The following is a 26,951-nucleotide window of genomic DNA, read 5'->3' on the forward strand; positions in this document are numbered from 1 at the left end:
CGCCAGAAAGAAACCAGCAGCTTAACACATTCACTTTACCCCTAATTTACCGGTTCTGCCACAAAATCCCATTACAAAGGGCTTAGCGGCTGCGCCCAGGAAGAGGTCACTGCTGGGGGCCCCCGAGGACATTTACTGGCCACAAAAATCGGGAGAAAAGAGCAACCCCGGCTCCCTCAGGCGCTCCCCGGCACGGCGAGGGATGGGCACCGTGTCCCAGGGTCCAGCTGTCCCCTGCCTGTCCCCTGTCTGTCCTCTCCTCCCTGCACCTGGCAGCAGGGGAGAGCGGTTGCAAAGGCGCAGCTGGGTTAATTCACCTTTATAACTCCAAAAGCAAATAAAGTGGGGCTTGGCATTGATCTGCGGGCATTGAGCAGGGCCATAAACCACCGGTGCTAACCGACGGGTGCTGCCTGAGATCCGGCCGCGCCGCACCGGGCTGGGTCCCTGTGATTTGATGGGGGATGTGGCTGTGGTGGCCTCTCAAAATGCATCAGAGGGGACGGGGTGACCCCACAGCTGGGTACACAGGGAGGGTGCTGGGAGCCATGGGGAGCCCAGAGCCACTCATGGCATCCCCGTGCCGTGGGGACTGGCTGTGCCAGGCTGGGCAGAGCTGCCTGCCAGCCCAGGGCATCTCACTCAGCTGGGGTGGGGGGACCTGGGGGAGCCTGAGGGCAGGGCAGGGAGAGCACGTGGTGGGGTGCACGGCTGGAGTTGGTGTGGGTGGGTGTGCAAGGGAAGAGGAAACCAGGGTGGATGTACACGAGTGGGTGCATCCATGCAGCTGTGCGTGCAACAGGTACGTGCTCAGCCGCACACAGTGCGGAGCATGGCAGCCCATGCACGAGTGTGCACACACACCTGTGCAAGCGTGCACAGACATGGGGACCCTTGGTGGGTTTTGGAGGGACCAGGACAGACCAGCTCAGCAATCACCCCGTGTGGCAGCGGCACACACAACCGCACGGCATGCCAGCGATGCAGGCGGGAGCCCCCGTGGTGGGAACGGTGCCGGGCTAGGGCACAGCTGTGTGCCTGGCACCGCTTCTGCCGGGCTGCGGCACTCCGGCAGAGCGGGGAGCAAGGCCCGGCAGTGCTGAAAGGAGCGGGGTAAGCGCCCGGGCGGGATGGAAATGAGTCCCCGGGGGTCCGCGCGGCACAAAGGCGCCCGCTGGGGTGGGCCGAGACCTTCCCAGCCCCTCGCCACAATGTTTGCAAATACCGGAGGCCACTTACGGCGGGGCCGCCGGCGGGGAGGGCGAGGGGGGCTCCCGGCATCCCCCTCGAGCCAGGGGCTCACTGAGCACCGTGCTGTGCCGGGGTGGCAGAGCCGGGCACGGAGCCCAGCCCTGGGCCTGGCACTGCCCCATAGATGCCCCATGGCACCCCAGATGGCGGGGCCGAGGTGGGCAGGGGCTGCCCATCGCCTTTGTCGGCGGCCGTGGCGCGGGAGTCAGGGGAGCGGGGAGCGGCGGGGAGGAATGTCCCTGCTCAATGCCCACCATGCCGGGGCTGACAGCCCTGAAATCGGGCTGTCACATCCCGTCTGGGCAGCGCTTCACCTCCATTCGTGGGGGCCTTGTTCGGCTCCCGCAGCATTCAGCCAACACAAACACAGCACTTAACCCTCCGGCTCCCGCCGGCCCGGGGTGCGGGGCCGGCCGGCTCCAGGCAACGCATCGGGCACTAGGACGTGCCACCGCCATCCTGCTGCAGCATCCATAGGGATGAGATGGGATGGCCCGTGGTGCCAGACTCTTTGGAAGGGATGTTTTAGGGTCCCCAGGACCCCCACCCTCACCCCACAGCCCCCGATGGATGCCCTGAGCCAGGACCCGCTGCCTGCCCCGGGATGGGGGGGGCTCATGCCAACCCCTGCGACACCCCACACCCCTCCACCGCCGCCTCCGTCCAGACCCCACGACCACCCCGAGACCCCTTCCCACCCCCCCGCGGGGACACCCACCCTGCAGCAGCCCCGGCCGCTGATGAAAGCGGGAGCAGGGAGCCTTTCCTTTGACACAATTAAGCAGCCCGGGGTCCCAGCGCCTCGGCTCGCCGCAGTGTGTTAAATTAATGTAGCAGAAAAAATCATTATGCGGGGACACAGATGGAAGTGACCAAGCAGAAAATGCGATGTGCAGCGGCGGAGGACCCCTCTTACCCGTGTAAACACCACGGGGAAGGACAGGTTTCCCAGCTCCCAGGCGAGGAGGTGACCGCAGCCTGCCGGGGGGCTTTCCCCCGACATTGCCGCCGGGGCAGACCCTGGGTGGAGCCAGCTGCAGGGGTCCCCTGGGCGAGTGAGGGGAGCGGATGGTGGGACCCCCCGGCAGGGGCTAACCCGGGCGCGGCGAGGGCTGGCTGGCGAGCCGGGCAGTGCGTGTGGCCGGGCCTCTGCTTGCAATTACCATGTCATTATGTGCCAGCACAGCCGTGGCTAACGGAGCAGAAAAGCAGCCCCTGCTCAGCACCCGTTGGGAACGGGGTGAGGGGGCCGTGGGGGGAGACCCAGCTACATGTGTACATGCAGCCATACATGCACCCAACACACGTCCCCCTGGGTGGGCACTCATTTCCTGAGCGCCAACCTGACCGGTGCACACCCCGGTCTCTCCTGCCTTTGTGGCCCCAGGGCACCCGCACCCACCCTGGGGACCCCCTCAGCCCCCAGGGGAGCTGCCCCACAGAGGGTTTCTGCTCCCCGGGGAGATAAGCCCAGGGCAGCCAAGGCCCTGGGGCTCGGCTCTAAGCCGCTCAGCAAACACCGAGGGCTGTGGGGCTGCTCACCGAGACCTTGCGCACTGGGAACCCCAAATATCGGGCAAAGGCAGATGGGGGACGGGGGGTCACCATGCCGGGACCCAGCATGGGGGACAGCAGGATGGAGGGGTGCTGAGCACGTGGGAAATGTGGGATCTGATGCCACCAAGGCAAACCCTCCTCCTCTACCATCGGGTCCTACCTGCTGCTTGGGCAGAAGCGGGAGCCTCCCAGTTTGAACCCACCGGTGTTTCAGGGGGCCGGGGCTGCCCCTGCGCAGGAGCAGCTCCCACAGCCCCTGTGGGGGTCCCCGGGCAGCCCAGCTCCCCTCCTGGCCAGGCTGACCTTACACCCCACGGCCTCCTTCGGCCTGGATTTCACCCCAGCTGGCCACCCTGTGGCAAACGAGGACTAATTATACACTTGCCCTCATTTGCCGGGAGCTCCCAGGTGTTGGTGTTTGGGCACTTCCCATGCCACCTCCCTCCAGGGCTCAGGGTGGCGGGACATGGGGACAGATGGGGGGGTCGAGGGGGTGGCGGGGGGCTGCCGTCCGCCCCGGCACTGGCAGGGGGTTATCGCACCAGGGCGGCACAGGATGATAACCAGAGCTCCCTCCTGTCGGCACCATGGGGTGTGAGAGCGGGACCGGGACAGGGACGGTCCCCAAGCCTCCGTCCCCCGCCTCAGGGATGGCCTGGGACGGCAGGTCCCTGCTCCCCGCCACCTCCCCGGCCGGCTTTGTTTCCACGGGGCCGCGTTCCCACCCGCCCAATATTCATATGGGCCCCTTCCCTTCCCGGGGGGCTGCTAATCCCCCCCGAAACCCGCCGGGGGATTGTTGACCGAGCTGCCATATCCCTTGAACAAGCAAGCCTGGGCCCCGCAGCTGCCGCCGGATTAAGAGACACCCTTTCGCTGCCATAGCCCCCTGCCAAAGCACCCGGCCCCCTGAGCCTGCCGGGTCCCCCATGCATGATGCAGGTGGGGGGCAGCTGGCAGGAGGCCAAGGGGATGTTGCTTGGGGCACCCCCGCAGTAAAAGCTGACAGGTTTAGTGTGGCTCTCCCGGCACCCAAAATGCCTGATCCGCCAGGTCTGGCTTGTGTTGGCGAGGAGCGGAGGCCGGGAGCGTGCCACCGCGCGGGACTGAGCCCGGGGAGGGCATGTCTACAGGCTGGCACTGGCACCGGCATCAGTGGCTCCCCGGTCCGTCCCCTCCCTGCTGCCACCAGCCATGGCATGGGCAGAGCCATGCACGGCGATGGCAGAGGGCGAGGAGCAGCTCTCACGCTCCGGAATTGTGGGTCATCGGAATTAGATTAATTAGCGTGTGCTAATAGCAGCTAATTAGCACCCGGCCGCGCTGATGCAGAGCTTGCTAAGCCGGGCACCTGCCCCCTGCCCTGCTGCCTCAGTTTACCCACCTGCAGCATGGGTGAGCCTGCCACCCGGCTCTCCTTGATGCCAAGGGACATCAAACCACCAGGGAAATGTCATCGCAGGGAGAGGGGACCAGCTGCCAGCTTGTTATCGGGGCCGGCCCCGCCAAGTGCCCCTGGCCGGGGCAGCCTCCGGCTATCTCGTTATCTCAAGAGCTCGTTCTGGGTCGGGGTGGACATGTCCGCACACAGAAGTGGGTGTTGCTGGATGCCCAAGCCACCCTGCCCTGGGCACCGAGGGATGTCTCAGGGGGGTGAAGAAATAAAGGTGGGAAGGGCAGAGCACTGCGGCTCTGCACCGCTCCTGCTGCGGGGAGGGACGATGGGGCAGCCCTTCGTAGGGGGAGGCAGGCACCCATGGGTGCTATTCGTACTCGGAGAGATTACAAAACCCCTTTTGACTCTGACAAGCCCCCAGCGCCCCGCAGCAGCATTCATCCCGGTTAAGTGCACAGGGCAGACAAAGGGTCCTCAAGAGTCCCCAAGGAGCTGGCCGAGACACTCGCTGTCTGCAGAGTGCATTTTGGGGGGCAAACACCCCACCCCTCCCTCGCAGGGACCCCCTGAGCCCCGCAGCAGCCCCAGCAGTGGTGCTGAGCATCTGCCGGGCTGCCTGGGGGGTCGTGGGGTGTTAAGGGGAAAAGCCCTTTCCCTGTGCTGTGCCCATCCCGGCCACTCCTGGAGGGCCTCTGCCTCCAGGTGACACGTGGCCTTTGTTGGGGACACCAGCTCGAGGGCGAGCCCTCCTCCCAAAGCAGCCGATGCAATGGGTGCCATCCCCCGGCGGGTGGGCTTGACCCCCCAGCGCTGCGGGGATGTCCTGGGCGCTGTGACCGGCAGCTCGTCCCGGCTCCATGGACACGGCGTGTTCCCCAGTGCTGGCATTTTGGGACATTTTGGGGCATTTTGGGGCCAACCTCATCTGGGCAAGGGGGTGGCGCCCAGGGAAAGGCTACTTCAGAAATTGCAAACGCCGACACAAGCTGTCCTGTCTTCAATGCAAGCGGCGAGTGTGAAGTTAAGAGATAAAGAGGGAATTAGGAGATAAAGTCTGCGTAATCCCAGTTGCTCTATGCAATTAAAATGAGCTTCACCCCACTGTAATTGGATGGAAGCTGCCTGCCAGCGTCAGCGCGACCGGGAGCATCGGGTGAGCAGGCGCGGAGGATTCGCCGCGCCGAGCACGGAGACTTATCTCCCCGCCAGAAAAACCGAGAGGGCAGCGGCACGGAGAGCGGGAGTTAATGAGATGAAAGTGGAAAGCCTGGCACAAAGGATTAGCTCCCGGCCGGCTCTGCTGCCAAAATCCCAAGGTTCCCTGGGAAGGTTTTCCTTGCACCATGGCTGCATCCTGCCTGGGCCCGCTCGGCAGAGGAGGGATGTTCTTGGAGCAGCAAAATTTGGTTCTTCTTCACCGGTGTGACCCCTCGATGGGGACTGGGCTGTCCCAGCCACCAGCTGCCCCTGCTCCATTGCACCCCTGCCCCAGCGCCCGGTCCCTCTCCGGAGGGTCCCCGCACAAGACCATTCCTAACAGCATTTACAGCTGCCGGTATTAAGCAGAAATAAAAAACCCCAAGTGGAGATTAAAAGGACACTGATGAAATGCCAGAAGAAGAATTACAGCCCTAATAAACCACCGCCTTCTGCTGGGGGTGGGCGACGGGGGGGTTTACGAGGCCATTTAAGCTTCACTGTCAGAAAGGTGTATTAAAGCCATAAAGGCCCCGTTGCCTCTCCTGTCCCCTGGATGCTGGAGCACGGCTGTGGTCATAAATCCACCTGCTCGCAGCCCGGGGCGAGGGGCCCGAAGCCCCTTGTCCCTGGGAAAAGCGGGGAGGAGAAGCGAGGCCGCCTTGGCTGGGGTCTTGGAGGGTGACGTCAGCCCTGGCGTGAGATAAATGCCGGCCGCGGGCCGGTGGTGCTGGCAGGGCGGGATTATCTCGGCGCGGAGGCTGGGACATGCCTCGTCCATCACCCACCGCCCACCCGCCGGGAGCGTGTGAACGGGAGCCCGCGCCCCCCGTGCCGGCGCACCCCGTCCCCTGCCTGCCGCCTGGGCCCAAGGGGACAAGGGGACACGGGCTGGGACTGCAGCACGGCCGCCGTCACGCTGTCAGGGACAGCCCCTGCTCCGAACCAGCCCCGAGACGTGCTGTGCCGTGGGTCCATCACCCCACGAGCTCCAGAGCTGGGGCTGGCGTGGGTCGGGCTCTCCCCATCCCTCTCCCGGCTCTCCCCCGGGCGCAGTCCCGCAGGTTTTGTTTGCACAGGGCTGGTGACGCCGGCTCAAACACCTCGGTGCTCCCGCCCCGGTGCTCCGGCCCCGGGCTTGGCTCATCCTCCCGCTCAGCTGCGGACAGAAACACCCACCACCTCCCCGGAGGTTTTCACCTCCCTCCTCTCCCTCAGTGGCTCCCGTGGGGTCCTGCTGTGCCGTGGCATTGCGGGATGGGGATGGGGACGGGGCCAGGGCCAGGGATGATGGGGACGGAGCTGGAAGGTGCTTTCCGGCACAGCCTGACTCACCGCCCCTGGGATGGGTCACGGTTTCAGCTTCATCCCGGGGCGCAGTCCCGGCTCCCCGCCTGGGTGACGATGGGGACAGCGGGATGGGGGAAACCTGCGCCAAGGGAGGTGGCAGAGGTTGAGGCACCCCGGGGGGTAGTGGCACAGGGCACCCTTCTCTCGGGGCACCAGTATGAGGCTGCTGGGGTGGCGGGGATGTGCTGGGGGTCGGTGGTGCTGGCCGGGGAGCCCCAAGAGCAGGAGGGACCCAATGGGGGACTAGGGTGGGTGGCGGGCGCCTCTCCCCCACATATGGTATGCTAGGAGGAGCCGCTCACCCCCTCCACTGCCCCAGTTTGGGGGCCCTCGGCCCCTGCCGCTTCCCACGCTGGCTCATTAGCAAGTTCAGAGCGAGGAAACCCGTTAATGGCACGAAATGACTGCAGGCTGCAGGCAGCGGGGAGCCGAGCCCAAACCCTCCTGCAGCGCAGGGACTGCTGCTTTTTCCCTTCCCTTTGAACTTTCCCAGCTGCCCGGAGCTGCGGTTCCCCCGAGCACGGACCAGGGCGGCTGGGGCGGTGGGGCACAGTGGGGTGCAGCACCGGTACCCCCCACCCACCGCCACGCCGACCCCCTCCCCAGGCGCAGCCCATCCACCCTGGCTTCAGGGCAGCGCCTGGGTTCAGGGCATCACTCCGGAGCGCCTGGCTCTTGAACTGGGATGGGTCATCGGAGTTTTGGTTTTGCCAGGCTCCCGGTCACGCCATCCCCGGGGGAAGGGGTGGGGAGGGGGTGCTGCCAGGGCCCGGCAAGCACCAGGCCGGCGGGCGAAGCAAGCGTGCCGGGAGGTGGCCCGCACGCCCCCATGACTCAGCCTGCCCCGGCGGAGGCAGAGGTGGGGTAGCGATACCGGAGCTAAAAAAAACCCGGCCGAGTGCCGGGGAGAGGAAATTTCTCATTAGCCAGAAATGTGTGGCTGAACCTGTCTGACACCCGGGGCGGCCCCCGGCCCCCGGCGGTGATACCGTCCCCGGCTTCGAGGGAGATCAAAGAGGGAGCGGGGGCAACAAGGGTGCTCGGCAGCCGCTTGGGCTGCGTCCGTGGAGGGGAGCGGGGCTGGAGGGGAAGGGGGTCTCCACATTTCCCCCGAGTGCTGCTCCGGGAGAAGTCAGATTTGGGTGGCAGGAGGGGCTGGGTGGGCAGCGGCGCGGGGCGCGGGCGATGCCGCCGTGCGGGGCGTGGGCAGCGATACCTGCTGCAGGGGTGGTCCGCACCGATCAGCCACCCAGGGATGGGCAGGGGTGACGGCCAGCAAAACCTGGGCCAGGCAAGCCGGCAGGGACCGGGGCATCTCTCCCCATCACTGCTGGCACCAACGTTTCCAGCCGGGGTGGCCCGTGGGGGCAGCGATGCAGCCCCCGGCACCAGCCCCAGCCCTACCAGCAAGACCAGTACGGCTTTCCCTCTGATTTCCCCCTCTGGACGCAGCCTTTCCCCAACACCAGACCACCACACCGGGTCAAGGCATTGCCCTGGTCTTATTTAATAACCCAAAGCTGCTTTTCACCTCCCAGTCCAGCGTCAGGTCTGATTCTGCTCCTCGAACCAGGCAGGCCGGCGCGGGGTGATTAATGCGGGCGCGTTCGCTCGCTGGCTGCGCGCTGCCAAAGACGATGTCAGCTCCCAGGCATCCGGAGGAGAGCTGCCTCCTGCTCCCCAAGGCAGCCCCCCAGCCCCCGGCCCTCGGATCCCCTTTTTGGGAGCATCCCTGGCTGGTTGGCAGCTCCTGGCACAGGGATGCTGGGCACCGCTCAGGGGGGGGTCTTGTCCCCCCCATGGTCCCTCTGTGGGGACACTCAGCCCTGCTGGAGGGGGCAAGGACGCAGCCCCGGCAGCAGTGGGCAGGGAGGATGGGCTGCGGCGGCAGCCGAGGACGGGCGCTGCACCATGTGCAAGCCCCCCGCTAGCTACCAAAGGAGACTGGAAGGAAGGAGTGGGAAGAAAATGATTAAAACAATTTCTTTTTTTTTTTTTTTTAATAAAAAAAAAAAGCCCTGGGAAAAAGCCGCGTAGGGTCCTGGCACGTGAACAGAGTCTGTAAGTGGTCTTAAAAATTACCAATAAATAATCTTAACGGGAAACAGAAGCAGCAGAGCCGGGGCGTTCGTGGGTGTCTCGCGGCTCCCTGCGAGCATGGGAAAACTCGCTGGGTCCTGTCCCTCGCACCGCGGGGACAGCCCCTTCCCGGGCTGTGGCGTGTCCCTGGCTCCAGCCGCGAGGCAACGACCCGCCTGGCCGGTGTCCGTCCTGTCCCGTCCCTGGCTGAGCACGGGTGCAGGATGCGGCCCCTGGCACAACTGCACTGGCGATTCCCATGGGCACAGGTTGGCAATGGGGATGAGGCATGGTGGGGGCCGTGGGGGGATGCCCGGTGCCCTCGCTGCCCTGTGCCCTGGGCTGGCCCGCCGTGCTGTGCCGAGCTGTGCCGAGCCGTGCCGAGCCATGCTGAGCTGTTATCCCTTCCAGCTGTGCCGGCCCCAGGCGGCTGACGGGGCTGCGGGATCCTCTCCCTGCCAAGTCACCGAGGTGTCAGCCAAGAGTTAGCAGGGAAAACGCCAAACAGCCAGCGAGCCGGCCAACCCATCATCCCCAGCCTCTTCCTCCTCCTCCGCCGGGGAGAGCCTCCCACCCTCCTGCCGGAGCCCTGAGCCCCCGGCCCATACCAGCGGGGTCCCCCCCTAGCACCCAGTGTGCTGTCACCTCAGCCGTGCCCCTGGGACCCCCCACCGCTGCTCCCAGGGTGTCCCCCCCATCCTGGCCCCTCCACCTGGGTCGCGCGTCCCCTTCCTCTGGGCTTGTCTGGAAAGGGACGGTCCCCCCTCCCCGAACTTTCCAGCTCTCTGCAGAGCGGGAACAATCGTAGCCTTTGTCTTCCCTTAATCTCCTGGTTAGGAATTAAAAGGGGGGAAAAAAAACCCAGCAGCACAAAAGGCTCTTTTGCACGGGCTGGGAGCAGGGAAGCGCAGGGCGCAGGCAGAGCGCAGGCAGGGTGCAGGCAGGGCTCGCCTTCCCCACCATCCCAGCCTGGCCACCACGCTCCCCAAGGGCCACCCCACGCTGTCCCCATCCCCACTGCCCCAGGATGTCCACGCAGCAGCACCCGAGGGCTGGCGGCTTGGGGAGCATCACCTGCTCCCCCAAAAGGTCCTCGCCCACTGGCTGCCCTGGGAGGTGGTGGGGAGCATCTTTGGGGAGGCTTGGGCTGGCCTTGCACCCACACGGGGCCAAATGCCTCCTGCTCACTGCCATCGACCCACTTTTACACACACAAGTGCCCAAACACACCCGCGCCCACCCAGCGTGGGGCTCCCCACCTCCCAGAGCCCCCCCCAAGAACCACGCAGGCACCACAGACCTCCATAAAATTCCTTAAATAATTTAATTGAAAAAAAGTTTTTCCGTTAAAAAATATTTTTACAAACGCACGCTCGCATTAATTTCCCTTGCTGCTGTTTTTCGCTGTTGCATTTGCTTTTTCACCATCGAACGCAGCTTTCCCCCTATAGGTATCTGTATAAAAAGGGAGGTGGCAGGTACAGCACGTGAAGAGCCGCTGGGTGCAAACTGGGCAGCATGGGGGGCCGAGCCTGGGGGGACACCCGGGGCTGGCTGCGGGGATGCTGCGTCCTGCCCCATGGGAGCAGGGTGGGCACGGAGAAGGTTGGGAGAAGGGGTTTGTTCTGGGTTTGTTGTCTAAAATGAGTAGAACCCCCCCCCTAAAGCAAAGCCAGGCCAGGGTGGAGGGTTGAGGTGGGGATGCCTGGGATGCACCAGGGCCAGTGGGACCCCAAACCTTGCAGCAGCAGGACCCTCGCAGCACCGGGGCTGGGGGGGCAGGGGCAGCCCCTGAGCCCCACAGTGCTTCCAGCTGGGGCGGGCTGAGGGTTAGCAAGCCCAAAATGGGCTCTGACATCTATTTGGCCACCTGCTCTTAAAAGCCTCCCGACGCCGGGTTGCTTTGCCTGACCTGGGAGAGGGGGGGGGGAGGTCTGCCCAGCGCTGCTGTTTGGGGTCCCACTGTGGCGGGGGCCGGGGAGCAGCCAGGCTGGGGAGCAAAGGGGGGTAGGCAGGGCTGGGAAACCCCGGTGAAACGGGGCTGCGGCATCCCCGGCAGCCACCATCCCCGATACATCCCGTGGAGGAGGGACGGTGGGATGTGGGGAGCCCCGTCCCCGGCGCAGGACCTGCTGCCAGCCGCCCTCCCGGCCTTGTTTACTGTTCCCTGGGGAGGAGGACGGGGTTAATGAGAAACCCAAGGGCAGGCGAGGAAAGGGGAAAAATAGCACCTGCTCGGCCAGCCCGGGGAGGAGGGGAGCAGGGCCGAGCACAGGGGCACCACGGGGGTGCACCCCATTTTGGGGAGCACCCGCTTGCCCCTCTGCACCGCCAGCAAAGCATCCCTGTAAGCGAGCCAGCATACAGCAGCCGAGGGGGTGTTAGGACCTGAAACCCCCCAACACAAGCAACTGGGGGTCCCACTTGGCTACTAGGGAGCAATCCCCCCCCCCCGGGCTGAGGGCATGGGGGCCCCCCAGCCCCGCTCTCCCCGGGACAGCAGCCCCCGGGGGGGGTTACCTTGCCGCCTGCACTGGCGTGCTCCCACCTGGCTCAGCAGCTGCCATTTTGCGGCGAGGAGGAGCGAGGCCGGTGGTTCAGGGATGCCGGTGGCTGTTGCGACGCTCCTGCCCGGGGCCGGACTCTGCCTGGGGAGAGCAGAGGAGGACGGCGGCCTGCGGAGAAGCCCTGGGGCTGCAGGGACCCGCTGGGGATGAGCAGAGAGCCCGGCGGCTCCCTGCTCAGTTTTCACACAGCGGGTTTGGTTCCCACAGTTCCAGCTTGACCGGAGGAGGGGATGGGGGGAAAAAATCCCGATGAGCACCTCCGAGCGCACTGATGGAGGTTTCACAGCTGGCTCTGCCCTGGGACTCGTAACCTCCACCCTGCGCACCCCGCAGGGGAGCAGGCCGGGTCCCCAGGCACCGCAGGGTGGGGACAGCACCGCTGCCTGGCCCAACCCTGCGGCAGCACCGGTGCCGAGGGGGGCCCCGCGGGACCGTCCGAATACGTGACAGCGAGAGAAGGGGGGAGCAGAGAGGGGCACGGAGCCAGCCTGGGGCCGGCCGGGAGGAGGAGGAGGAGGATCCCGGCGGGCAGCGAAGCTGCAGGCAAGCCGGGCCTGCGGCAGGGAGAGCGCGATCGAGCAAAGGAAACTCCGGTAAAATTCTTATTGCCTTTATTCTGCCCATTGCCTCACACAGTCCTGCCGGCCAGCACACACCCACGCACGCATGCACACACTCACGCACACTCAGGCACGCTGGGAGTCTCTCCCTCGGCTTGGAGGAACCGGGCTGCAGTGAATCCTCAGGGAAAGGTGAGTGAGTCTTTTGGCAGCAATCACAGCGTGTGTCAGGAGCGGGGCGGCCGCGCCGGCGGCACCCGCTCCTTCTGCATAAAAGAGGAGGCTGGGGGAGGCCGGGCCTCGGCCCCCGGCGCAGCCCCCGCCCCAGCCCCGCTCTCCAGCCCCTCGGCGGGGAGCGCGGCTGCCGTCGGTCCGGGGGCGGAGGGTCCCTGTGCAAACGTGCTGACGGCCTCGCTCTGCAGTCCAGAGCCGGCCAGGAGAACCAAGAGGGTAAGAGATGCGGAGCCGGGCGCCTGGTCTCCCTCCCTCCCCTTTCTGCTCCCTCTTATTTTTTTTTAATATATCTCTTTTTTTTTTTCTTTTTTTCTTTTTTTTTTTTTTTTTTTGCCTAACTCCCTGCATAGTAAATCTCATGGGGTTTGGGTTCTGGCGTGCAAAGCCAAGAAAGGGAGCGAAGCCTTCCCTTCGGACACGTTCCAGTGCAGACCCTCGGGCGGAGGGGCCGCCAGGGCTGGAGGAGAAGAGTGATTGTCTGGGGCCAATGGCCCCGGCCCTGTCGCCGGCTCGGCCTCCCCCGGCTGCTTCCACGCGGGGACCAGAGTTAGGGAAGGCTTCGGACGTGTCTGACGGACTCAGCGGACGGGTCAACAGTCTGTGGCCTCGGGGAGGAATGGGAAGTGAGGACTTGGGGGGAAAACAGGGTGAAAAGAAATCCAAGAAGCAGAACAACTCTTCAAACCGATGAGCACCGAGACAGGGCGGGAAGCGGGATGTGCCATCTCTGTCCCATAATCCATCTTCAATATGAAGATGCGTTGCTGCCTCGCCGCTTCAGGACACGGGACGAAAAGCTGGGCTCCCTCTCGGCACAAGTGCCTCCGATCCAGGGAAGGGCGGCCCATCCCGTCCCGTCCCAGGCGACCGTCCGAGGCAGAGGAGCGCCGTGTGAAGGGGGAAACGGGAAGCCGGGCTGCACCGCAAACTGAACCTGGTTGGCAGGTTCCCTCGGTCCGTTCCAATGCAGAGTCCCCTGCGGTCAAACCTGCACCGGGAGCGTCTGGTTCATCTGCAGCCTCATGTCCTGAATGCTGCTCAGGATCTTCTTCTGGTGCCCTGCTAGCGTCACCCCTATCCTCAGCAGGTCTCTGCAAGGAGAAGGTGAAGACTCAGCCCCCTGCCAGCAGCAATACCAGCACGTGGCCCTGCCCCATCTAGCTGCTGCCAAGGGACCGATCCGTCTTCATTACAGCCCTCTGCCAAGCTCCAGTGTCCCTCTAACACCACAGGGGACTGGATGCCGAACCCCAAACCTTAACTCACTTGGGAAAACCCCATGGCACAACTCAGCCCTCCACATGCTCAGGCAGGAGGAGCTGGCTGCCGGAGAGGTGAGGGACAAGGGACATGTGCAGCAGCCCCAGCCCCAGCCTTCTCCCTCCTCTGCAAGCAGGGACTTACTCCGCAGTCATCTGCGCCACCAGGTCGAAGGAGGCAAAGCCGGCATTGACAAAGTTCTCCTTGTACCGTCCCATTTTGATGGCGTCCAGCCAGTCTCCCACGGTGGTGAAGGTGGTGTAATCCGGGACGGTGCGGTCCAGGAGCGGCTGGGAGATGCTAAAGGGCAAGAGAGCCACAGGTCACAGGGAGCAGGGGACAGAGAGGTGTAACTGGAAACGGGGAGATTTCTTACCCCTTCCCTCCCACACCTCTAGTCCCAACCACCCTAGTGTCCCCCTGGGCTTGGGGGAAGTCCTGGCTGGAGACAGGGATGTCACTGACCCAGACTGGACGCTGGCGATGACTTTCAGGCTGGCAGCGTTGCGGATGAGCTTGTCCAGCGTGTTGACGATCTGTGCAAACTTGGGCCGCAGGTTGCGGTCCCGTACCCAGCAGTCCAGCATCAGCTGGTGCAGCGCCGTGGGGCAGTCCATGGGGGGTGGCAGGCGGTAATCCTGCTCCACTGCGTTGATCACCTGCAGAGAGACGCGCAGAGGCAGGCTGTGAGCCACCTGGGCTCCCACGGGCAGCCCGTAGCCCCCCACTCCCCAGGGAGCACTTACATCCTGGTTGGACATGTCCCAGTAGGGTCGCTCCCCGTAGGACATCACTTCCCACATGACGATGCCGTAGCTCCACACGTCGCTGGCTGAAGTGAATTTGCGGTAGGCAATGGCCTCAGGAGCTGTCCATCTGATCGGGATCTTGCCCCCCTGCAGGGACACACAGCTCCATTATTTAGCACATAGTGCTGAGGTGTCTCCCCCCACCCCTAGATCGGTGTGTCCCACGAGTGTCCCATACCAGGGAGCTGGTATAGGTGGGGTCGGCCGGGTCGTCCTCCAGAAAGCGAGAGAGCCCGAAGTCAGACACTTTGCAGACCAAGTTGCTGTTGACCAGGATGTTGCGGGCAGCCAGATCCCGGTGCACGTAGTTCATCTCCGAAAGGTACTTCATGCCGGCGGCGATGCCTCGCAGCATCCCCACCAGCTGGATGACCGTGAACTGCCCATCATTCAGCTGCCAGAGGAGAGATCAGGGAGGTTTGCAACATCCCAAACAGATTGGGGAAGGATCCCAATGTGCTACCACCGCCTTCCTCCTCCCCAGAGCCACCCCTCTTCCCCCACCCCACGATGTCTATGCACAGCTTAGCCCTGGGGGTGCCAGCACGACAATGCAGAGGGATGGAGAAGTAGGGCTTGGAGCTGCTGTCCCCCACGCGCTGCAGCCCCCAGCCCAGGGCAGGAGGGGATGGATGCTCACCCGGAGGAAGGAGTCGAGCGCGCAGTTCTCCATGAACTCCGTGATGATCATGACGGGGCGGCTCTTGGTCACCACACCCTCCAGGTGGATAATGTTGGGGTGGTCGAACTGGCCCATGATGCTGGCCTCGCTCAGGAAGTCCCGCCGCTGCCGCTCCGTGTAGCCCACCTTCAGCGTCTTGATGGCCACGAAGATCTCGCGGCGGCCGGGCAGCTTCAGGCGCCCGCGGCACACCTCGCCGAATTCCCCTGCGGTGGGGAAGGGGAGAAGGGGATGGCACGGTGAGCCACGTGGCAGGGTGAGAGGCGGTGGTCTCAGCAGCTGCTGTGCCCAGCCCCAGGACTTGCCTGCTCCAATGACCTCCTCGATTTTGACGCAGGAAATGTCAATCTCTTTGGCGAATTCCCGGACGGCTTCATTAGGGTCCTCATAGGTGAAGGGGTCAATATAAACCTTCATCCCAGGGGTGACTGCAAGGGCAGAGGAGTCATCACCAGGAAGGACGCGACACAGGTGACAGATGCTGAGCCAGCTTGGCCGGCTGTCAGCCCATCCCTCCCAGTCCCTGGCTAGCAGAGGCTGCCCCTTCGCTTGTGCACGGGGCAGGAATTGGGAGAGGGCAGGCAGAGCCCATTTGCTGGGGGAGCAAAGCAGGCAGAGCTCTCGCACTCACCATATTGCTGCAGCTTCTCGGTGTACTCAGGGTCTGTGTTGTTGCGTTGCTTCCTGCCCAAAGGAGACGAGAGGAGGTGTTCAGTAACCATCCCTTTCCTGATGGGGCAAAGACATTCACTGCCAGCTTCCAAATCCCAGCACAGACGGCCTATGCCAGAGAGCTTCCCCTCCGGCAGCCTGTGAGCAGAGCCATCTCTCCGCTCGAGGTGCGATGGGAGAAGATGGCCTAGTTGTGCTGAGAGAGGATGGCAGGAGCCTGGGCAGAGCCCCAGCTGGTGCTGGGGAAGCAGAGAGGCGCAGTCCTCCCACAGGACCCACGCTCTGGTATCCACGTGCGGCAGGTCCAGTCCTTCGCTCTCAGACTGGAGCTGCCAGAGCTCTACCCACAGGCAAGGGGGAAAGCTCTGGGGCAGACATGAGCAATCCCCAAACCCAGCTCTGAACCCCCCCTCCCTGCAAAGCCAGTACCTGAAGCAGACGATAGCGATGATCACCACAACGATGACGAATAGCAGCCCCGCAGTGGCCGAACCCACAATCAGAGGCAGCTCCTGGAAAGTCTTGCTGGTGGAGCCTGACAGAGGGAGAGGCAGGAATTCAAGTCAAGCTGGGGAAGGAGCACGCATAGGAGGGCTGGGGGACGGAGGCAGCCCCGTCCTGGAACCTACCGTCCTCCGCAGTTGTCTGAAACTCCGTGGGGAGGCTGTAGCGGCCATATCCAGCCACCGTCCGTGCCCGGACCTGCACCATGTACCGAGCATTGGCCTTCAGCCCGTCCAGCCGTACTGAGTTTTTCTGGCTGGTGACTGTGTTGGCGATGCCATCGCTCTGGCCTTGCTGTAGGGGAGACACGTGGGTGTCACCTCTGTGAAGCAATGCCCCCTTTGCTGGCTCCCACATCCCCCAGGCACTGTCTCTGCAGGGACCCCCTTTGCCATGGTGCTGACGGCCAGCCAGAAGGGCTGGCGGAGGGAAAAGGCTGCTCTGCCTCCTGCTTTACCTTCTCCGAGTACTTGATCTCATAGTCAAGAATGATGCCGTTGGGTCTCTCTGGGGGAGTCCACGACAGCGTCATGCTGTTCCCGGTGCTGCTGTGCAGGTGCATCGTAGGCACGGCAGACGGGGCTAGGAAAGAGGGCAGGGGAGGAATGAGCCATCTCTGCCAGGCTCCCCCCTCCACCATCCCGCATCGGCGCAGGGGACTCTCTGCCTGGGACCTGCTCGGATAACCTTGGTGGAAAGGCATGGGAAAGCTTTGAGACTGGCCTCCCACAAGTCTCTGTAGGGAGATGCGATCTCAACGTCTTGCAGCTAAGGTGACAAGGAACCAAGGGGAGCCTCGGAAATAGCACCAAGGTAACGCTTCACCCCACGCTTAGCTGCAAACCGGTCTGGGGAAGGGTCCTGCCAGCCCAAACCGGGGCTCCTTCCCCTCCTCCACTCGCCAGGAGCTCTGCGCTCCACCCCACCGACGAGACCCGTGAAATCAGATCAGAGCGCGGCGGCTGGAGATTACCAGCACGCTGGAGCCAGGCCAGAGCGGGAGGAAGGAGGGAATGGCAGAGCACTCAGCCGGCTGCGAAGGTTTGGGCTGGTGCTGAGCCTTCCCAGGCCCACAGGGGAGAAATCTCATTTCCTTCCTCCTCTCTTCGCAGCAGGCACAACATCTCTGGGGTAGGTCTAGGAGATCCAGAGCTCTCCGGAGCATCTGCCAACCCTGCCCCTCTCCGCTTGCATGAGTTCTGATCTCATCTCCTCCAGGGACACGCGTTAAACGGAGAGGAGAATTTACCCAGGGGATTAGATGCAGGCGCGGAGAGCCAGTAACGCGGCAGCACAAAGGACTGCAGCCTCCAAGGCTGTCGGCAAGAAATCCCCGCTCCGCGCTGCGGCGGAGAGCCAGCCCCTGCTCTTCGGCAGCTCCACTGACCTGCCTGGTTGGTGGTGATGTTGACAGAGGCGAAATGGGGAGGGTAAGGGCTCTTGTTAGAGATGCCATTCACGGCCTGGATCTCGAAGGTGTACTGGGTGTGGGCCATCAGGTTGCTGATGTAGATGCGACGCTCGGTCAGGCCGAGCTGGCGTGGCACGAATTCCACGTTGTCGTCGCAGCGGGTGCACAGGCGCCGCTCCACGCTGCACTTCTTGCAGATGACGTTGTAGAGCAGGTCGTCCCGGCCACCCGTGTCCTGCGGCTCGCTCCACTCCAGCACCAGTGACGTCTCGTTCACGTTGGAGATGACGCTGCGGGGGGCAGAGGGGACGCCTGCGGGGGGAATGTGGGGGTCAGGGATGGCGTGCCCCCGTGCCTGCCTCACCTCTGGCGTGGGCACAGCACACTCCCCCACACCCTGGGTGCGGACCCCCGCTGCCTCCACACCTCCCCTCACCTCCCCTCCTCGCCCAGGGCAGGACTCACTGGTGCAGGCGCTGTCTGCGGGGTCCGTGTCCGCCCGGAAAAAGCCATTTCGACACGTGCAGACCATTGCTGCTCCGGAGGTGGTCCGGCTGTTGGGAGGGCAGGGAGAGCAGGGACCTTCCCCCTGCTTAGATTTGAAGGTTCCTGGGCCACACGCTGGAGGAAGGGAAAACAGACCTGAGTTATAAAGTGCACCCAGAAAACATCCACTGTTCCCCCCAAGGCTGGGCAGACCCTTCATTGCTCCCTGCCAAATCTCTGAGCAGCGGCTTGAGGACCACAGGCCATCTACAAGCCTTCCCACCGCCGTCAGCCGTGCCCAGGGACACGGTGCCCCTGGCTGGGCAGGGCGGGCAAGAGTGGGCTGCTGGCACAGGGCAGGGGCACCCGCCGGCACGGGCACAGCTCTGCCCGGGAGACGCTGTGCTCTGGCAGCAGACCCGGGGCAGCCGGAGATGGGAAGAGCCAGTCGTCAGCAGCTGTATGGGGATCAGGGCAGGTCCAGCCAGGAGACCACGTTCCCAGTTTTGTTTCTTCACTGCACTTCCCAAGGGTTTTGCATGCATTGGCTCCCCCTTCCCCAGCTGGTTTCCATGCTCGGCACCCTCCATAGGGTCAGCGATCCATTCTCTGGGGAAATACGGTTGGGAAGGGAAGGACCCCTCAGCCCTGCCCACAGCAGCCCCCGCGAGAGGCCTCTGCAGCCCCAAACGCGGCCACTCAGCCCCAAACCCTCTGCCTCGGGCTCTTCAGCCACTTCTCAGCCCTGGGGCGGTGGCACCTCCTGAGGCCAGCTCAAGTGGAGCGCTGAGCGAGATTAAAACATTCCTGCAGGTCCTTGGCTAAAGAGCTGCTTCAGCATCGCTGCCACCTCCTACCCCCGCTTCCGATCAGGGTCCTTCAAGGAGCCACAAGTCCTGGGATCCGGCCCGGCTGGCACTGCGGGGCATTTAGTTGTAACGAGGGGCACGTGAAAGGATCAACAGCACTTGAGCCAAGGGGCAGAGCAGCCTCGGGAACCCGACCCACACCTGGAAATACCCTGATTTATCGCAGCGCTGCCCCAAGGAAGCGGGTCCCATGCTCTGCGTTCGCAGCTGGCCAAAGCGGCGAGAGACCCGCCTGCGCCGGCTCTGCTTTGGCATCACCCCGTTTACCACGGCCGGGGCGGTATCAGCACCGACGGCCCCAGAGGAGGGCACATCCTCCTCGCTCCACCGGGGTTAGGGCAGTTCCCGAGGGTGCGTAACCCTCCCGGCAGCCCTGTCCCACCTCCCACGCCTGTCGCACATCACCCCGTAAACAAGAGGAGGTTTCCCGGTGCTTCACGGGGCTGCGGCAAACCCAAGTTTCCTGCTATGAGGCATCTCCCGACACCCTCTGTGGAAGTTTTCCGGCTGGCTGCAGCCCCATGCGTGGGGCGTGGAGCGCTGCTGAGTCACGCGCTGCTGGGCCAGCCCCGCGGGGACCCGCACACAGCTCCGGGGTGCCGACCTGGCCCCCCGGTTTGCCCAGGCACCGGGCGGCAGCAGCCCCAGGGGAGAAGCCCTGCTCCATCGCGGTGCTGCCGGGCACCCATCATGGGGCGAGGCACCCCGCTGCCGAGGAGGGGACCTGCGGACCGCGCGCTCTCCAGCCCCGCTGCCCGGATGCTCCCAGGGAGCGAGCCTTCCGGCAAGGAGACTCCTCTTCGGTCAAAACAGGACCGACCACATGGCTCGACTCGCTCCAGCTCCTTGACCTGAGTTCACCCAGCCTCTGGGCCTTCCCTTTGGAAATGAAAGCTTAGCCCATCCCGACTGCACAGGCTGAAGGGCAAAGGAGCGCGCAAACCTGCTCCTCTGCAAGCGACGGAAGCCCCTGGCCAGCAGGTCCAGGGCTGCCGTCCCCCCCACAGCCCAGGCCACCCTTGCCACCACAAAATGCGAAGACGTGGACAGCAGATGCCCAGAGGTAGCGGAGCAGCCTCGACACAGGCAGACCCACCCCAGCCGGAGTCCCGGGCGGTTCAAACTGGGTGGATGCAGATTCACACATAAGGAACCAGATTGCTGAGGAATGAGAGATGACTGAAACCTCTTGGACAGGAACGCTCTGGGCTCAGAAAGCTGCCAAACATGCTTCGGTTATGGACAGGAGCCCAGATCCAACCAGGGACAAAACCCCCTGAAATAACAGGCTTGTTGGGGGGAGAGCGAAGCTGGAGCAACCACAGCTCGCGTGAAGCCGACAGCCCAAGCGCGGGGCGGCAGCTGGGGACAGCGAGGTGCTCTGCAAAGGATGCAGGAGGGATGGTGGTGCTTGGCCTCCTGCACGCTCAGCGCCAGCCAGATGGGTTACAGCACGGAGGGGACAGTGACCTCCTGTGCTCCGGACACGGGAGGAAGGGACAGGCAGAGCCGTCCTTGGGCAGCTGTCTGCCATCCCGCAGGAGTGCCCAGCGCAGGCACAAGGGATGAAGGTCATTTCTTCGCACCCTTATGCCACCCCGGCAGGACGGGGACGAGCCACGTCCCAGCCCTGGTAAGCAGGGGAAAAGCAGGAGAGGGACTGAGGCCCAGATGCACTCCAGTGTTTAAGTTTCCAACTCCGCTTAATAAATCAGAGCATAAAGACCTCGGTGGCAGCGTGACAGCTCTCAGCCGCCACATTTGAAGGCTGTAACCGAGCTGAAAGCTGATCCCAGGTCCCCGGTGGATAAGCCGCTGTGTCATCTCTTCTCTGCAAGAAACTGCCTGTACAACAACCACTGTCTTGGCCGGCACGCCGGGGAACGAGCCCGGGAGCTCCGGAGCGGGAACGTGACTCCATCCAGCCGGAGCTGGGGAGCCGGGCTCCCCTCTCCCCACCGAGTGCATAAGCACTTTTCCTGCTGAAGTGTCCTCAAATAAAATAACAACCCTGAACCTCCGCACACAGATATCATCTCCCGGTGCCGGGCTGCGGTCACCTCCGGGGAGAACGTGACAGTCACTGACAGCCACAGGATAACAGGTCAGGGAACCGAAGCGGAGCTCCCCGGTCTGAAGAGGAGCTGGTCTGATGGGAGGGAGATGCAGCCTGGCCTGACAGCGGGGATCGGCTGCGAAGGGGATTTATGTGGGGTGCGGGAGGGAGGGGGGCAGTAACGCAGCCCTGGGGCTGCTGCAAAACTGCCCCTGCACCCTCTACAGGGCATGGCACACCCGGCGTGGCATGGCACGGCACCCGCCGCCCGCCATCCGGCTGCTCCCGGCAGCCTCTCTGGGATTTTCATCAGTTGCCCACCTCCGGGGCCTGATCCTGCCTCGCAGAGCTGCAACACAGGGCTGGGGGAAGAGGAGGGCACTCTTCCCAAATACAATCCCCACCCCAGTGAATGAAGTCCAAGGGAGGGAGCTGAAAAAACCACCGAAATAAAACCCTCCTGGCAGCAGCAGAGCGCAGTGACTCATCCCGCAGGCAGCCTCCATTACTGCATGGGATGCGGGCAAGTAGCAACAAACCCCGCGTGCATCCCCAAAACTTCGGGGTCCCCTGCCTTGGGGGAGGGAGGGATAGCCCACGGCACATGGGGAAATACCCAAACTATCCTGTTTCAGGTCTCGACTGCTTTCCCATCCATATGACGCTATTCCAGCCTGGGCAGCACCCGTCCAGCTATTTCTCTCCTGAAATAGGAGAGAATAGGACTGAAGCAGAACGCCTCACTTGAGCCTAGATAAATTAAACCGATCACATCCCTTTGTCCAGCAACCCTGTAATTTCTTTAAAGGCAGCAATCGAGTTTGCCTGGGACGATCTGTGCTTTATGAACCTGCACGGCTCGCTCCCTTCCCGCTTTCGTAAGCGGCTGCAGATGGATTAGAGCCGTGGAAGCAACAGCCTGGCTACAGCCGAGGCGGTAACTCTCTTTTTAAGACTCTCTTAAAAGGCACTTGATTTTTTTTTTTTTTAAAAAAAAAAAAAAATCACCCTTTGGGTGGAAATATTTCACGCTAGCACAGTCCAAAAGTGAATGGAGTAAATTTGAAGGGGAGAGAAGAGAAAGAGCCCTTGGGGGTTTGAACAGTGGCATCCAAAGAACAGGCGGGAAACCAATTTTTTTTTTTTTAAAAAAAAAAGGAAAAAAAAAAAATTTTCAATAAGCAAAGCTGCTTCTCGAGCCACAGCGGGTCACAGGCAGGACGGCAGGGGCAGATTTCCTCGACCATGTTACAAGTAACCCATTGTGGAGCTGCCTAGCTGTAAATCGGCAGCTCTCCCCTGCCTGCGCTGCGGAGCTGCCTTTGATCTGGAAGCCCGGGCAATTAATAGCAGGCAGTTTCACTTCCTGGGTTTCATGCAGCAAGCCCGTGTTGCAATGCAAAGCTGCAAACAGTTGGCAAGTGCAATGCTTGCTTGGCATTTTTTTTTTTTTTTTTTTTTTTAATTTGGAGTGATGTTTCCATTAGTCACTGATTGCAAGGGAAATTTATTTTCGCAAAAATTCAGATTTTGGCCGCGGCCTGACCTGCTATCACCTACTGACTGTGCCCAAACATACATTCTGGTGCCATCAGAAAAGGGACATCAGAAAGGCTGAGGTCCGAGGAGAGCACGGCGCCATGCTACACACTCTCTCCCCAGCTGCTTTCAAGGTTTGGGTGTCCATCGACTGCACCACACAGCCTCCGTCCCCGTCCCGAGCGGGGCGTAGGCTCTGGGGGCACCGTGGCCCCTCTCCAGAACCCCCCATGGGCATCGAGGGCCATGCGAGGAGGGGCTCGCTGCTGGCCCTGGCACGGAGGCCAGCCAGACCCCAAACCTTTCTGTCTTTGGGTGAAGCCAGCAACGCAAGGGGTGCAAACCCCGGTGAATCCGGTGCGGGGAACACATGCCCATGAGCATTTTCGGGGAGGTGCTGCACGTTGAGCTGCTCGAGCCCCGCGCTGCTCAAAGGAAACTCCCACCGCCTGCCTGCGCAATGCGGGGAGCGCCTTGACGCCAAATCCCCCGAAAGGTTCGGGTGCTTGCAAACCAAAAGGAGCAGGGACGAGGGCTGCAGGACTCGGAGCGCGAGGGGGCAAAGGCAGCGTACCCCTCCCTGCGGAGGCACGTGGGAGCCTTCGTCCCTCTCCCCGGCCAGCAGCTCCTCTTCCTCCAGGGAGAGCTGCCTCTGCAGCTCTGCATGGCGGGGAGCGTGTGGGAAGCGGCACAACCCCCAGAAGGGCCGTGTGCTAATTAAATAAAGATAATGAGGCTGAGAATGAGATGCCAAATCAATGCTGTGGCAACTCAGGACTAGAGCGCCAGATACCAGCCTGGTGTATCGCATTACAAAGCATGCCAAAGAAACTGCCTTCAGCCGGGCGGGATGAGCCCTCGGCTCCCGAGGGACCGGGATACAAGCTGCATTGTAACAGGTCTGAATGCGAGGTCTAATCCTGGCTCTGGATGGAGATAAAGAGGAGGAGGAGGAGGAGGAGATCTTCAAAGGCCACTGAAAGTCTGGGGAAAGGGGGAGATTTACAACAGGGCTTATCCCATCTAAGCAGTAACTGGGTATTGTTATTTATTAAAATGCCATCTGGCACTCCGGAGCGCTCCTCGCCTGTGCGGTGAAGCTTTGGCGGCTCCCCGGGGTGGGAGTGCCGAAACCCCAGTTCCGCGGGGCCGCATCCGCACCTCTCCCCACACCGCGGGGGCAGAAGGCCTTCTCGGTGGTGTCGGGCTGCCGAAACGGGGTAGAGGAACACCCAGCCGAGAGCAGAAAAGGGAGCTGTGGCTCCAGCTTCTCCCAGCCCTTCTTCAGCTGTTTCCACTTAAAACACACGATCATATGGCGGAAAATCTGATCCTACAAGCGCAGCGCAACTTTCCCAGAGAAACGTGAGGACACCGCCGCTTCTGCCCAGCGAGAGGGCAGGCTGCCGGATGGAGACGTGCCCGCGGCTCCGTGTGGCTTCCCTGTGCGCTGGGGAAGAAGCCGGGGCTTGTTGGGGGGAAATTAAAAGGCGCTGGGAGAGCTGCCGCACGGGTGTCTGCCCGTCTGGGTGGATGCAGAGAGGGGACTTCGTCCCAGGCTGCAGCGATGCCCTGAGGAGCCCTTGGTCCTGCCTCAGGATGCCCCAGCTTGGCACAGCCCGGACGCTGGCTGGAAACAGTGTCACCTTGTGCCCAAACCCTGCTGGGAAACAGCAAACACGGTCTAAGATCTCCCAGCCCAAGCAAGAAGGAAACCAGCTCCCCAGGAGCGTGGAGCCCAGCGCACACTTTTAAGCGTGGGCTCCTTGCCCAGCGATGGATGCCTGGCACCGGTGTCCGTCTGCCCCAGGAGGAGCTAGATCGCCTGCTCACAAGACTAATGCAGGGGGCCGGGACCACAAGCAACCTGCCCCCGAAGTCAGGGCTGTGCTGGCACCGACGTTGCTGGAGGCTCCGGTGCCCCAGCAGAGCCGCGGCCCCACAGAGGCTGAGCTCTCCCCGACCAGCCGCAGCGGCACGGCCGACAGCTACACCGCTCCCACAGCCAGCGGAGAGGCCGGCCTGGCCCCAGCCCCACGTCACGGGCCGTCCCAAATCACATCGCCCCTGCCAAGAGCAAACGGCCGGCGCCAAGCATCCCGTCATCGGCGAGCGCAAGGCATCCAGCGCTGGGGGCCCAGCCGGCGTCCCGCTCCCTGGGCAACACCTCCAGCCAAGGGGAGCGGTGACCTTTCTGCCCTAAACCCCAGCCACCCCAGGGCAGGGTCCCGCATGCCAGAGATGGCTCCCAAGGACAAAATCAACACAAGGGAGAGCAACATCCATCCGGGCAGATTTTTCCTTACCAACACACCCAACCTCGGGTGAAACAGCAACACCAAAGCTGTCGTGGGAGAGCACGGCAGCTGCGGGACCCGTACATGCTGCCCAGGGCGGTTCTCCATCCCCAATAGCTCCATGTGCAGGATGCTCTTCCCTCCCCTCCGAGCAGCTTCGGCTCCCCTGCCTTCGCGCCGCTCCCCACCCTCCCTGCTGCAAGCCCTCAGCGCTGGCAGGGGGAGCGTGCATCCGCATGCATCCACACGGCTTCTCCCGCAGCCAGCGCAGCAGGGCCTCGCTCACCACCGGGGTTTCCGAGTGCCTCCGCACAAGCAGCGTGAAATCACGCTTGCCAGGAACAACCGCTCGCCCCAGCCACGAGCACCGCAGGAGGGAGAGAGGGGAGACGCTGGCCACAGCAGCAGGGACAAGTTTTGGTAACGCTCAGGGGCTTAAACGTGCTGGATCCCTGCTGAGAACCATGCCTTGAGCCGTGGCTCCGGGTGGGGAGATGCATCCCGCAGAGGATAGCGCTGGCGGATGCTAACCAGCGTGTCACAGCAGGCACCGCGCCAGCCTGGACCACGAAGGCTTCAAGGCTTCCAGATGCTGAGTCAAACTGCAGACCAGTCCTCTGAGATACCACCCTGCTCCCTCCTCAGGGAGCCTGCCCAGCTCCCGAGCCTCCGAAAACAGACCGAGCTCAACGCAAAACCGCCTCCTCTGCATCAACGCGTCCGCGGGGATAAGAGCTACAGTCACGCCGCCACGCACGTACCTTGGCACTGGGTATCCTTCATGGTTGGCTCATACCCGGCGGCACACGTACACGCTCCCACGGGTACCATCCACTCGCCGTCGCCGTTGCAGTACAGCTTCAGGGGTACAGACACCTCCACCGCGTTGGGGATGCAGGTGCCCGGCGCGATGACCAGAGAGGTGGGCTCAGCCCCCGTTAAAGTCTCCGGGAAGATAGCAAAGCCAGCAATAGTGTTGGAGCATTTCTTGTAGAAAGCCCGGACGGAGATGAGGGACATGCAGGCTCCCAGGTCCTGGAAGGCCAGGTAAAAGCCATTCTTGGAGAGAGGGCCAAAGCTGCGCACCTTGGTGTTCACGCGGCCAGACTCCAGCTTGGAGAAGCTCTCGTCCGGGGCAATTGTATCCACTTTGATATAGGGGTTCTCCATCCAGAAAGGGCTGTTTGCAGAGGCAGAATCCGTATCCGACTCATAATAGAAGAGGTTGAAGGTCTCTTTGCAGGAGCCGGGGATGTTGGGGATGCTGTTGCAGTCCCGCACGGTAAACTTCAGCTCCACGTAGACGCGCTGGACGTCCTGGCGCTGGATGAACTTGGTGCGAAGCCAGTTGTTCTGGTTGGCCTCCCGCACGTTGCACACCTGGTACGTGCGGATGGGGTTCATGGCCTCGTCGTAACCGCTGACTTCTTCCCACTGTGAGCGAGAGGGGAGCGCGTTAAGCCCCCAGCTGGGGAGATCAGTGCCACAGACACATCGCGAACGGCACAGGGTGGGAGGGACGGGGCAACAGGGAAGAGAAGCAGCTGCACCTCCACCTGTCCCAACCCTCCTGGTCATCATGGTGACTAAGCAACCCAGGCCAGGGACCACGGCGCTCCCGCTCCGCTGGCACGGAGTCAGGAGGAGATGGTTTCACGAGGCAAGAGGATAAGCACGGGAGGGAAGGAGGAAGATGCAGCCAGCTCCACGAAGGCGACGGCGAGCAGCCCCGATTCCCATGGGGCCGGGGCCAGCCGTGCCCTTTGGAGGTCAGGACCGGGGCTGGCTCCAGACTTACCCCCGTCTCCGGATGAGTTGTCCATGCCAACTCAGAGGTCACCCACTTCGTGTCCATCAGGGTCTCTGGAGGGAGAGGGAGGAGAGAAAGAAGTAATTGGAGACGAGGGCCAAGATGAGAGGGGAAAAAACCCAGGAGGAGTGGGGGAGAGGAGAGCCGAGGCTGACATTTCTGCGGAAAACAGCAACTTGGGGGGTGAGACGTGGTGGGAGGAGGGGGGAGCAGCGCAGACAGACTCCAGATTTCTCTTCTCCTGTCAGGAGAACAGGAAGAGCGAGGCGTCCCTGGAGAGCCGCGCCGGAGCAGGGAAGCAGCAGGACGAGGAGCCGGCCAGGTGGCGAGGGGGGGACGGGGACAGGCTGCCACCCCCCAGCCAC

General features: G+C 63.0%; 1 protein-coding gene across 1 annotated transcript; it reads right to left on the minus strand.

Moving 5' to 3' along the window:
• Window positions 1-11,991: 11,991 nt before the first annotated feature.
• Window positions 11,992-26,634, minus strand: EPHB3 (EPH receptor B3). The gene is made up of 15 exons (XM_075157282.1): window positions 26,575-26,634; window positions 25,538-26,210; window positions 17,995-18,150; window positions 17,506-17,841; window positions 16,576-16,700; window positions 16,244-16,412; window positions 16,044-16,149; window positions 15,574-15,671; window positions 15,248-15,370; window positions 14,901-15,148; window positions 14,439-14,654; window positions 14,198-14,347; window positions 13,917-14,110; window positions 13,596-13,751; window positions 11,992-13,282 (listed from the first exon to the last, which is right to left on the minus strand). Exons 1-15 carry the CDS (start codon window positions 26,629-26,631, stop codon window positions 13,174-13,176), a joined length of 2,916 nt encoding a protein of 971 aa, XP_075013383.1. The 5' UTR covers window positions 26,632-26,634; the 3' UTR covers window positions 11,992-13,173.
• Window positions 26,635-26,951: the final 317 nt, after the last annotated feature.

This window comes from Calonectris borealis, chromosome 9 (genome assembly GCF_964195595.1).
Source record: "Calonectris borealis chromosome 9, bCalBor7.hap1.2, whole genome shotgun sequence".
In the NCBI taxonomy this organism is placed as follows: domain Eukaryota; kingdom Metazoa; phylum Chordata; class Aves; order Procellariiformes; family Procellariidae; genus Calonectris; species Calonectris borealis.

What these genes read in the sequence shown, in the direction of transcription:
- EPHB3 (XM_075157282.1), bottom strand. Translation starts at nt 26,631, where the DNA reads ATGGACACGAAGTGGGTGACCTCTGAGTTGGCATGGACAACTCATCCG. An exon ending in ATCGCTATCGTCTGCTTCAG is followed by an intron (nt 15,672 to 16,043) that starts GTACTGGCTTTG and finishes TTGCCCCATCAG; the next exon opens with GAAAGGGATGGTTACTGAAC. An exon ending in GTGGCGCAGATGACTGCGGA is followed by an intron (nt 13,283 to 13,595) that starts GTAAGTCCCTGC and finishes TTCTCCTTGCAG; the next exon opens with AGACCTGCTGAGGATAGGGG.